The sequence below is a fragment of the Caenorhabditis remanei genome, chromosome II (assembly GCF_010183535.1).
Source record: "Caenorhabditis remanei strain PX506 chromosome II, whole genome shotgun sequence".
Taxonomy (NCBI): domain Eukaryota; kingdom Metazoa; phylum Nematoda; class Chromadorea; order Rhabditida; family Rhabditidae; genus Caenorhabditis; species Caenorhabditis remanei.
The window spans coordinates 11,387,458-11,400,147 of record NC_071329.1 but is presented as its reverse complement, the minus strand read 5'-3'; the positions used below and the strand labels follow the sequence as shown (position 1 = coordinate 11,400,147).

Genomic DNA, 12,690 nt, shown 5'->3' with positions numbered 1-12,690 from the left:
GACCACCTCTATTTCTCTCTGTTTTTCACCGAGAAGAATCTACACATATGTTATGATTATTGTTGTTATGTAAGCTCCCTCTCTTTCTCATCATAATATGTTTTGCGGTAAGCTCAATTAGTGGCTCCTCCTCCTCTTCATACCCTTCTGTCAATTACTCATTTGAGAGTACCTTATGATTAAAAAGCGGCCCTCTCTTTCTCTTTTTCAAAAACTTATAATTATTTTATGTTCAGAGTACAACTCACACATTTTGCATATTCTTGCAACCTGAATTGTAGTCAGAGTGTAAATTTTATTTCAAACTGAAAACACTTTCAATTTCATTCTCAGAATTCCATATTTGGTGTGACAGGTGAATGGGGTGGCTCGTGGCTCGTAATTTCACGTGAGTTGTTATCACATGGTGATTCTATTAATTCAATGATTTCGTGAGAGAAGTGAAAAATGAATATTTGGATTTGATTCAGTTACACAAAGTGGAAGTGTCTCATGAGAAACGTATGTCTACTTCTACTCCCACTCGCCTTTTTCAAAGTTTTCCCTTCTAGAGATTTGATTATTTTGAAGCAAATGGGATCAGTTTTCAAAGATTTGTTTATTCAGAGAAACAACATTCTATTCTGAAAAATGATCAATTTCGAGGCGTTGATGTGTTTCCTAACTAACTATATAATCTGTTCTCCTTTCACTTTTTGCATTTTCCACTTTTTTTTAAACTCAAATTTTGGATACTATCTGAAATGAAGTTTATCAAGTGAATCATTCAGTCATACTTTGAAATTAAAACGTTTTCTAGCAAAGCTCTAACTTTGTTCAAAGTTCTACTACAAATCCTTTCCCATCCCTCACCCACTTCATTAACACTTTATCTCTGTTTTGTTTTCCCATATTTGACCTACTCTATCCTTGTAATCCTACAGTAACCCTCTCCTTCTTCTTCTTTCTCACCCACTTCCAAAGTGGGCGGAGCTTGTTCCGGTTGGTGGTCCATCTGAAGATCTGAAGAGCACGAGAAGTAGAGGGAGGAGCTTGCCTTCTAGGAACATTTACTCTCTTCTCTCAGACCATTCGGTTATAATAACATTTGAGCTTTTACTATTTTGTCAGTATGCCTTCACCGTCATCATCTTCTGCTTCTTCATCATGTTCCGTTCTTCCTCCGGCAAGTATCGAGCAGATTCTGAGAATTCGAGCTGAAAGGAATCAAAGGACTCCGAAATGTGCAAGATGCAGGAATCATGGAACTGTTTCCGCTCTGAAAGGTGGGTGTTACGTTCATTTCCTGGAGTGGGTGGGAATGAAATTCGAAGAATTTTTTGTTCCATGGTAAAATGGTAAAAAATATAATTTCCACCATTTCGTTTTTGAGTTCGAGACGCTTTTAATACTTTGGTTTGTTGATAAGAAGATGTTGACGTGTGTGAAACCCGTGATTCTTGCTAATTGAATGAGTAATCGAAGCTTGGGATTTCTACTCTCGCTTCTAACAAACAATTATCAATTGAGTGACTAAGATCTTTCATTTTGAATTAACTCTTTCAGGTCACAAACGTTACTGTCGATGGAAGGATTGTATGTGTGCAAAGTGTACTCTGATTGCTGAAAGACAACGTGTCATGGCTGCCCAAGTGGCACTTCGTCGTCAGCAGTCTCAAGAGGAAAAAGATGCGAGAGATCTGGAAATCCTCTTAGGATCGACTGGAAGTGGTAAGTCAATCATTAGACGGAGTGTTGAAAAACAGAAAATCGTAGAACATGGGAATATGAACTCCCTAATAACAGTCTTTGGATACGGTGTTGCGAGGAGGGGTCGAACTCCTGCTCCATTTCGCCAGAGTTCAAAAACGCAACCGACTGCGCTACACGACCGCGAGCTGGGGAGACTCCCACTAGTCCGACATTAGCTAGAACATTATTTTAAAAATATCAGAAAGAAAAAAGTGTGCCACGCTCCTCATTAAAAGTTCAATTGTGTCCTTCAGTATTATGGCTTCCTGCTGTGTTGAAGGTGTTAGACTAACTATTAGGTAACCTGACACTAATATAACTCACACTTGTTACAATAGTTCATTAGGGTCATTTTTGTGTACTCAAACACAGTCAATGTACTACAATGACACATTGTTCGTGACGTTTCTCATAGCTTCCTCAAATAGTATCGTTCCCTTCCTATCACTTTCCACTTTTCAGCCAATGAACTTCTCGATATTCTTCGTCGTGATCCTTCAGATCAACGTCCGCAAAACCTGGCATCTCCCAACAACAATAATAATAATGGTGAGTTTACCAACCATCTGTCTAGACAGAGAAACGAGAGTACGCACTCTTTCGACCTCTTCCTCTCTTTCTTTTTTCCGCAATAATGTCGAGGCCTCGTCGAGCGTCCCGCTTGGACAGCACGATGGCCGAGTGGTTAAGGCGTTGGACTTAAGTTCCAATGGTGGATAACACCTCGTGGGTTCGAACCCCACTCGTGCTAAACTTTTTTGTTTGTTTGTGTGCAGGTGCGTCTTCCCTCTCTAATCCGAGAACGGATGAGAACGGATGTTCTCCCACCTGGTTGCGCAACTCAATTAGGGTGAAGCCACTGTAGAGAGGGAAGAGAGGCAGCTGGTTGGAAGGGGATAAGCTAATCACAATATTGATGGGATTAAGCTTGATTAGCACTTAAACTCAGCACTCATAAGTCAATTGTGCTCATTTAAAAGATTAACCTTTCCTAACCTTGCATAACCTTTCAGAAGAAAAAGACGATGATTCTCAAGGGATGCGTAGCTCGCCGAGCTCTCCAACTGGTTCGGAGACTATAATCAGCAATTCATCTCCACCAACATTGTCATCGGATTCAACTTCAAGCAACAGTTCTGGAGTGATTTCAAACAGTCCGATTTTCAATAATAACGGATTTTCACAAATGCCAATGCTCAATCCAATGATGTATAATAGACACATTATGCGTTTTCCAAGTGAGATTTTTAAAGATCTTTTTGTAATGTATATTCTACGAAAATTTCCAGTGATTTCAGTGATGCATCCCTTCGGATTCCCAGTTCCAGCAATGGCTGACTTCGCATCTGCCGCCAGTCTCGCTGCTCCTCCACAATTCTTTCCACCACAAACTACAGTATCCCTTGGCACGTCACAATCCAACACAATCTTTCCACAAACTGCTCCGCTGGATTGTAGTCATCGATTCCTGAAGAGCGAAGAAGCGGAAGAAGAATTCAGAGAGAATGGAGAAGCTGTTAATTAACTCATTTCATTTGATCTCCTTATTGATTTTAAGTTATTATATTATCTCATTTTCCAATTAAGCTGAAATTTATTGCCCAACGAATATTTAATGATAATTGAATAAAGAATTTTATTAAAGTTTGAAGAGAAAAAAACGATTTTAAGAAAGAGTTTTCGGAGTGAAAAATGAGCGAAGGAACGGATGAAGTTTGAACAAAAAAGCAGTGAATTATGAAGGGAATTGCCAATTTTTTTTGAGTTTTCAGAGTTTTTTTGTTAGAAATTTAAAGAAAAAAAGCAAATTCAATATTTTGGTCAGTTGTTAGGCAGTTTGAATCAATTTTAAAGAAGTAAAGAAAACCGAGACGGACTATCAAGAAAAATTATGGACAGAAACTAGAGAACTTGAGTGAAATAAGAGAAGAAGTTAAGAGAGAAGTTGATTAGTTTATTGTCCAGATTGAATAGTCTTCTGGGTGTGAGTAGCACGCTCCTCTCCATCTTTGTTCACCAATGACGTCACAACGTTGGCTCCGATTCCCCATGTATTTTCACCGTCGAAAACGAGAGACTCTGGTGGATTGTTGATGCCTCCTTGGTCACGAGCATAGATCTAAAATATTAGGGATGAAGACCAGATTGTGAGTGTCTCGAAACTAACCGTCAAGTTCTTCAATGGCTTGATGGTAACGTTGGCTGGAATAGTGTAGACAATCTCGCGTCTTCCGTCCAACTTTCTCTTGATCTTGTGCTCACCGACGTTCTCATCCTGAAATTATTTCTTTTTTTTTCATTTTCTTGAGAACCGGTCCTCCTGGTTCATCCTCTAATAAACCGCTTACCTTGTTTCTGCTCGAGTTCTCAATCTTGATGAACTTTCCATTTGGATCACACTCAGAAATAGTCACATTTCCCTTGGCAGATCTCTGGAAAGTAGTCTTAGTTGATACTTCTCCGCGAACCGATCTGGTCGAATCGGTGTTCTCTTGTTGTTGAAGGGAGTGGGTCTTGACGGCTTGCTCGACCATTTGGGTGAGGCCGACTCTGAAAATTCCCAGAATAATTCTCCACATCTAATCTGAACTCTACCCACCTGCTCTCTTCTTGCTCGAGCATCTTTCTGTAGATGGCGATTTCAGCATCCAACATTTGTTTGGTATCCAAAAGAGCTTGAAGCTCGGCAACCAATGTTTGGCATTCCTCACGCATTCTTCTCAAAGTGGCATCTCTGTCGTTGAGAGCAGTCTCGTATTGTCTTTGATCGTCGGCCAATTGGTAGTTCAAGTTCTGAACTTCCTTCTCCAAAATAGCATTCTTTCCTTCCAAATCTCCCAATTTTCCACGAAGATCTCCAATATTGTCTCTCATTCTCTTGACCTCATCTCTCTGGAAGTTCGACTCCATGGCAGCACGGTTGGCTGATCCTTGGACTTCGGAGACCTTGAGTTTGTACCAGGATTCCATGTCTTGCTTTCCTTGTTTTGCAATGTAATCGTACTCATCCTTGATGTCACGAATAGCGAGAGCCAATTCGTTCTTAAAGAACTCTCTCGTGTCAGCTGGGGCTTGAGCGAGAAGAGCTTGGAGTTCCTTGACTTCTTGCTCATGAACTCTTCTCAAGAATTCGAGTTCCTCCATCAAAGTTTGCACTTGGTTCTGGAAGTCAATTCTGCCGATCGTCTCGTCATCAAGATCGCTTCTGGCCTTCTGGAGCTCCTCCCAGATTCTTGCGTTGTCTCCGTTCAAACGTTTCTCCTCATCAGTCAATTGCTTGTAACGAGCACGGAGCATCTCGAGCTCGGATTGAGCATCAGCGATGGCATTCGTCCATTGATTGATCTTTTCACGATCTCCCTCACGACGGTGTTGAATATCTTCGTATCTGGATCTGTACTCAGCCAAATCATCCTTCAGTCTTTGGACTTTAACGTCAATCTCGGCCTTTCTGCGAGCAGCATCATCGATGTCTTTGCGAGCAGTGGACAAGGATTCAGAGTATTTGATCTGAAAAACGAAATAATCAGTAATAAGAAACATTATGAAAAATAGAAACCTTGATTTCAGAAGTGTCCTTTCCCCATTTTCCACGAAGCTCATCCAAGTCAGCAACCAATTTTCTGTTTTGCTCCTCAAGTTTCTTCACTCGATCGATATAGTTTCCGAGACGATCGTTGAGTCCTTGAAGTGTCTTCTTTTCCTTATCAGTCGCCTCAAGGAACGATTTAGCGGCATTGGCGGAAAGGGCTGGAGAGATTCCTCCGACTGTAGCTGATCCCATTTCGGTGACCATCTTCAGAACACGTCCTGAATATATTTTATGATAATTATATTATATTGTATAATTTATCTGTTTTAATTGTTATTTGAACCGGTCTTCTAGATGATTTACCTCCAGATACGGGTGCTTGTGGTGCTGATTCAGCCTCCATTTGTGATTTGGGGAGTCTTGAAAATTCAGAAATTTAGAAAAAGAGAGATGGAAGAGTTGATGGATTCGAAAATGAAAAACAAATAAAAACGGTATAGAAACTAAAATTGGCAATGACACAAACACTATGCAAAATAACGGAAATCGACGACCTGACCCTCTTCTAAACATACTCCACCCAAACAAGAAAATAGTATTGAATTAAGAGAGACTCGAGAGAAATATAGAGAGAAAGAATGAAGGTGTGTCGATAGTTGCCTTCCGATCATCACTGATGATGATGAAAAAGAAAAAGGAGAAGAGAAGAAGATATTGTAGTGATAAATAGAATGAATACGTACGAAATGCGAGTTGACTTTGCCTATGAAATGAATAAGAATCGAGATGAATTGGAAGAAATAGGAGGAGATTGAGAAGGCGTCAAGGTTGTGGTGGGCGGAGTCAAGAGATAAGCATCTTCAAGATATCTGATCAACTCATTTAATCTTTTTAATTGCGGGAGGGATTAATTGGTTTCGAATCAAATTTATCTGTTTTTTTTTCTAGAATAACTTCAAGATATAGGAGAGTTTCCTCAAAAAAGTTCAGATTCTCAAGAATAGTACAAAATCAGACTCCGAATACAGGCTCAGAGAAGTTCTGAATACGTTTTTATCTTTTCTTTATTGAAAAATAAATCAAATTGTGAATTATTTTGTTCAGAAAGTTATCAGTGAATTTTCTGAAATTTAATGAAGAAGTTTAGCGACGTAAGTTTAAGTTCGAAAATTGATTAACTTGAACCAATCCCTGTCCGAAAACAAAATAAGAAAGCAAATATATTCTGACAAATCCAATGAATCCTCCCACTCTTTTAAATAGAACATCTCATCTCTCTCATAAATCTTATCATCATCTTGCTATCAATAGAATAAATGTTCATTTGTCACTCCCATTTTCTTCTGTTCCATCGCCCATTTATTTCAAGTTGGAATGACTAATCACATAAAAAAAGGGTGTTTTCTCATTTCTGTCACTCAAGAATACCCCCTTTTGTATGGGTGTGGTCATCCCCTTTCTCACCTATTTCTCATCTATTTCGTAACTATTTTTTCAATAGTAAAAGGGGACAAAATGTAAATTTAATCAACTTTCGGGATATTACAATTGAAAAAAAAACAAAATTAAAATCGATGAAATCCCGTTGATTTTTGTCAAAGTCCGTCGAGTTTTCAAGTGCATTCGAGCCGTCAGCCGGCGGAAAGTGTGCTCAAGAAACAACAAAACTAAACATTCTGTTGACTCAATCGGCTCAATGTCTCTTTTTTATTTATGTATTCTCAACTGGTAAAAAATGAAAAAAGTTTCATTCAAAAATGTCTGAAATCTTTTTTTGTTATTTGCTTTTGGAGGTTTTATGTCCCAAAATGTTGCCATTTTTTATTTATATTCAATGGTATATTTGCCAGCGAACTGTGAGTTTTAATGTGACGATGCACTTTGAATTTTGGAAACTTTTAGTATTCGAAACATGTCTGTTTTGGGAGGGATTCCGGAGATTATGTTAATCGAGAATGGTTTGAGAAAAGAGATTTGTGAGATTTTCGGAAGGGTCACTGTTTAATTCAAATAGAATACGATTAAATGAATTCGACCTAAAAAGTAGAAATTGTGGGTATTGTCAATGAAAAGGGATTCTGAACCTAGAATATTTGTTGGTTAAACTCCTAATTTTCCAATAATATTTTTCAAAAATTCAGAAGTGTTTCCTATAAATTTGTCACGCTAAAGTACACGAAAAACCGGTTTCTTGATTGAAAAGTTGTGATTTTTACCACGTGAGCAAACAAAAACTCAAAAAAATGGAATGAGATCAGAGGACATAAGTTTCCCAATAACATCGGAAATTTTGGAGTTCTGAAATTACAGTACTCTAATAGAATGAGTTCCAGAAAGTTATTGGCATTGCATCTCTATTTGAGTTCGGAAGATCTGATGATGATGTTTCAGAAAAATATGAATTGGTAGCTAATAACATTTTTTAAGTCCAAGACCTCTAAAATATTTCCTCTCCAATCAGTTATTTCCTATACTTTCTCGTGCCCACTCCAGTCACAAATCCAACTTTTTCTTTAGCATTCTCTTTTCATTTTTGCCAAAGTATCAACACGTTCGCACTGATAACGACTCTATCTCTTCCTTTTTTCATCTATATTTATATTTTCCACCCTCAATTTTTTGTATACAGTACTGTAAAAACCAATATTTACTTCATCCTCCAATTGATTTCAAAATGAAAACCTTCCCAAAAAAGTTTTTTTCTTTTGATCGGATGGAATAGTAAAGTGTTCGGTTCGATTGATGCATCCGTTCACTAATTCGCATTGAATCCGAATACATAATTACGGATGAAAAGAGGAAAAAGGAAAGAGAGAGAATTGGATAAATAATAAACATAGAAATAGAGAAAGAGAGAGAAAAAGGGGAACTGTAGTTCAGTTGATTCGAAGAGTGTCAACTCGAATTAGGGTCATCTAGAAGACCGGTCCAGTTCATATTTCAACTATTATTTTAACTTGAAACCGAAATGTTTCAGATTCGAAGAAGAGAACTAACCTCCAGAAGCGGCTCCATTTCCTCCGGAGACATAATTTCCAGACTGACGAGATTGAGAACGAACGGCAGTTCTCGGTTGAATAGTTGATCTATATTGGATCTCGTACTCGGAAGACTCCTTTTGAGACGACATTCTTCAAAAGTTTGACACTACCTGCAAATAAATTATATTTTCAGAAATATCAGATCAAGAGGGAACGGAAAAGTAAAAAAGAGAACGAGTGGGTATGTTTCGATGTGTTGCTCCATCCAATTTGTTCCTTATCAAAACCCAAATGGCCGGTTTTCTACAAACACAAACGCTCATATATATGTTCAACATTTTTTTGAGTACACCTCACAAAAAAACATCAGCAGAAAACAAATAAGGTGGAGGAGGTGGTGGGAGGAGAGGGAAATTTGGGTTGGACACGCCCCATTTTGTTCATGGAAATCAAGGGAAAGAAATGAGTCATGTTAACGTGTCAAACAAATTGAAAGACACATTCTTCCGATGAAATTGGTGGAACAATGAAGATTGAATTTCGCGCATTGTGCAATACAAGAAATTTGCAAGAAATGGGAGACAGTGGGGAAGAGGGTCTAGAAATGTTGCATTTTTCCTTCTATATCAGAGAGATTTTTGAAACTTTTCGAAAAACTGAAATTATATCTTTTTAAAGAGAAAAACGCAACGAAGAATATTGATCCGAGATTGAAGGAAAACGCAGAATCAATTGATTATTTCAGGCATCAATTGAGCTAAGCGGGATAAGAGACCGATAAATTTTCTGAGTTATGATAAAAATTTCGCAATTACTATTTCACTTACTTTTATTGACTTCACTTACAAATTTCAAGTTGAATGAAAACGGTTTTCTTAATAGCTCCCGTTTTTGTAAAAATAAATGTAAAAAAGAATCTGTGATGCTATAAGTTTTCAGATAAAGGAAAACCCCAGATACTTCGGTGCCCTTGGCTCCGAAAGTTTTTTTATTTAAAAATAAAGGAACAAGTGGGTGTCATATTATATTAGTCATTGAGTTTAAGACTCATAAAAAACGAGTGACCAATTCTAAATTAACATTGAAATCCGAAACTATTCAGTCTGATTACTCATTTTTCTTCCCACAGACAGTTCCACAGTAACTGAATGAAAGTTAAGAAAGACATGGTTGCTGCTGCTCTCGGAGCAGATGAAAAAAGTAGAGCGAAGCAAAAAAAGAAATCGGAAAGACACACACACACAAGCATTTCTACAGAATACCCAAAGGGTATTGTGAGGACGGTTCTCTCGTCGGGAGGTCGATGAGGCGCCCTGAGAAGCGCCCCTCTCCTGGCTCCGCCCCCATTTTGTTGCCGAACCGTCGAAAAACGAGCTGCTATTTGCGTTCCTCCTTCTTTCTCTGCGCCGCTTCATTTCTCGAAATGATGAGTTTGGCGGGACAAAACTACGTGGTTTTTTCACGGAAGAGATGACGACTACTTTTTCGAAATAAGAGGGAAAAAGACCGATTATCACACAGTCAAGGACAAAAAGAGAAATGATTTCGAGGGAGATGTTAGTGAGGGAAATGGATGGGTGAGGACACTGTTAACAATGTGTTTTGGTTTAATGGATGGGAACCATGAATAGGTTGGAAAACGAGAAAAATAGAGATCTATTATTCTCTGTTTTATCGATTTTCGGAAGGAAGAATTTTAATTTTATAAACTTATTCTCTGAAACTCCTTCCAGGAACTGTCGCTTTCTCAACTTTTCATAATTGGTTGATAATGGTTGACGAACTATTGATGTTTGTGCTCACTTCACTCACATTGAAAACTACCGTAGTCTATCTAGGTCTATCTGATGTCTGGGTCATGTGGTCCATATCAATATGTCAATAGTCTACGATTCCAAGTATAATTGAATATTTTTGATCTATGTTTCTTTTCAAACTCTAATAATACTGCTACCAAAACCGTTCCCATACTTCATTTTGAAAAAAAAGCCAATCGGATTTCAATCAATCATTTTATATATATCCAGTCAGTACTAGTCATAATTCTTGTTGTTTCATTTTTTGTTACTTTTTTCAGATGAATTCATTTTCTTTCCAATTATTAATGGTATTCTTCGACTGCTGGTTTTCGATGGTTTGATGGAAAAAAGAGGAAGAAAGTGAAAAATTGTAAACGAGAAAAATGAAACGATGGATTAGGCATAGTTTTATACCGTCTTATGTAGATCATAAAAATAGAAAAAAGAAAAAAACTCGAGGAAACTTTTCGAAATAAGAAATAGTTTGAATTTCGGGAAATGATTCTCGAAAATGGGATTTGATGTTATGGAAGAAGAGAGGCTAAACCTTGAAAAAGCAAATTGAAGTCAAAAGTGATGGGGGCGTTTTACGGTTGGTCGACGTCCTCCTTCGACTTCTTTTCTCCTTTTTTTCCCTCATTCTTCGTTTCAACTGGATTCGATTCTTCTTCTGTCGTCCAACCATTTTCTATTCAGAAAACGGGACGACGCCCAATTTTCTTCGATTCGGACGAAGAGGAATCGGAACAAGGAAAACGGAAAAGTGGGAGGAGAAATGAAATGGAACAGAACCAAGAAAAAAGTTGGAAAGATGATGATTGGGTTTGAAATGAATAGTAAGAGAAGGAGGTTGTGTACAGAAATTGGGTTTTTGATCACTTTCAGACTTTTTGGGAGGAGAGAGTTCGATGAGTAACAGTTTTTTCGAAAGATCAGCGACATATTCTGAAGGCTTTTGCGCAGTTTTGACGTCTGGAAGTTCTGGTTCATGTTGGGAAATACCGAAACCCCCGGAGCTTACTTAAATTTACTTAGTTTCTGACTATTCTGATCTGACTCAGAAGGCTCACAATGTGTTTCCAAATACGGCTGTCAATTCGATTTCAGAAAAATGAGTTTCTTAATTTCTAGAATATCTGTTCTTGCTGCAAAAAAAGTTTCGCGATATTATCACTTAATGTAGAATCCATAGTCAAAGCATATCAAGGTCAAATGTATTGTGTTTCTATAAATCATTTCCTTCCGAAAATGGATATTCATTAACTTCATTGCATGATCAGATGTTCTCCCTTGAGTTCATCTAATTCGAAACGTTTGAAACTGGAACTGAGTACAACTAAACTGAATAATAATTGATGGAGAATAATAATAATGCAAATAAAAATGTAATCCTGTACTGTACACAAAACGAGATGACGAGGAGAGAGGTCTATTGAGAGTGAATTCAAGTGAGTGACCTGCTTGATTTCAATCGGACAAAACTATGAAAAGAGGAGAAATAGTTTAGTTAGGCAATCGGGAATAGAAAACGATTTGTGTTCAAGAAACCCGTGGAACTTCCAGAAATAACAACAAATGAACACAGAAACATGCAAAGAAGGCAACTAAATCCACCCAATTTATACTTTTCATCTTCATTTTTCGTTCTCTTTTGATGACTCAAATGGGTGTGTCTCTTCCCTCTTTTTATGTGGGAGGACACGTACAAAAAGTGACAAAAAATGAGAAAAAGGCGAGAGAGGAACGCCTTCTAATTGGTGTCGTCTGGATACTTGTCATCATCTTCTAACCAGTTTTATACAGGGCGGCACACAAAAAGAAACGTTTTGAAAAGAGAGTTTTTGTTGTTGGTTTATTAGGTTTGAGTCGAAGAAAAAAGAGATGAGTGTCCTCAGGGTTTCAAAACGAAAAAAAGATGTTCCCGTTTGTATGTTTTATTGACTAAAAGATTACTTTCTTCTGGGAAATTTGGTTGATTTGTGAAGGAAAGAAGAACCAGAAAAACCAAAAGTCGTTCCGAATAGTTCGATTTCTTATAACATCACGTCGAAACAAATGAAAAAAGAGTTGTTGAGAACACAGACTCAGAACCAACTCCTCAAAAAATGCTCGGAGTTTTCCACTCCTCTCTGATGGTCTTGTACTAGGATCATTCAAAAAGAAATCGTCAGAATCATAAATGAAATTGTCAGTAGTTTGTCCATATCTACCCAAAGGCACCTTGGCTTGGAATGTATTGATCATTGCCAATATTCAAATTTTAATTATATTACTGCTGTAAAATGTTCGATCCAATGGACAGTTTAAAATACGCTTACAGAATCATACCCTCCCAAAATTCCCCAAAACTTTTACTAATCCAATTTAGGTTGAAAACCTATTCTGACAGTTTTGTGGGAATTTTCATCTTCGGCTGAGAACAATCTGGATGATCTGCTGGAACTTGCAATCGGGAAAAGCATTAAAATGTCAGTTATGGTTTCAATAGTTCAACTGTTTCGATAGTATTACTACTACCCGGTCAGCTTGAAAAAACAAATGTCAGAATATCCGAATTACAGTCTAGAGAAAAGGTGTAGGTTGTGTACGAAACCAACAGAATTTGTCATCATAAACACAACAGATGAGTGAAATTTCTACACATTGC

The 12,690-nt window shown here is 37.7% G+C and overlaps 2 protein-coding genes across 2 annotated transcripts; one reads left to right on the top strand and one right to left on the bottom strand.

Moving 5' to 3' along the window:
• Nucleotides 1–1,111: 1,111 nt before the first annotated feature.
• On the top strand, nucleotides 1,112–3,256 carry GCK72_006117 (uncharacterized protein; the record flags this gene model as incomplete). The annotated part of the gene is made up of 5 exons (XM_003108836.2): nucleotides 1,112–1,265; nucleotides 1,546–1,710; nucleotides 2,194–2,280; nucleotides 2,745–2,969; nucleotides 3,021–3,256. The coding sequence occupies 5 exons, from the start codon at nucleotides 1,112–1,114 to the stop codon at nucleotides 3,254–3,256; spliced, it is 867 nt and encodes a 288-aa protein (XP_003108884.1).
• Nucleotides 3,257–3,685: 429 nt separating this feature from the next.
• On the bottom strand, nucleotides 3,686–8,393 carry GCK72_006116 (uncharacterized protein; the record flags this gene model as incomplete). The annotated part of the gene is made up of 6 exons (XM_003108876.2): nucleotides 3,686–3,850; nucleotides 3,899–4,006; nucleotides 4,080–4,281; nucleotides 4,331–5,241; nucleotides 5,291–5,541; nucleotides 8,261–8,393. The coding sequence occupies 6 exons, from the start codon at nucleotides 8,391–8,393 to the stop codon at nucleotides 3,686–3,688; spliced, it is 1,770 nt and encodes a 589-aa protein (XP_003108924.1).
• Nucleotides 8,394–12,690: the final 4,297 nt, after the last annotated feature.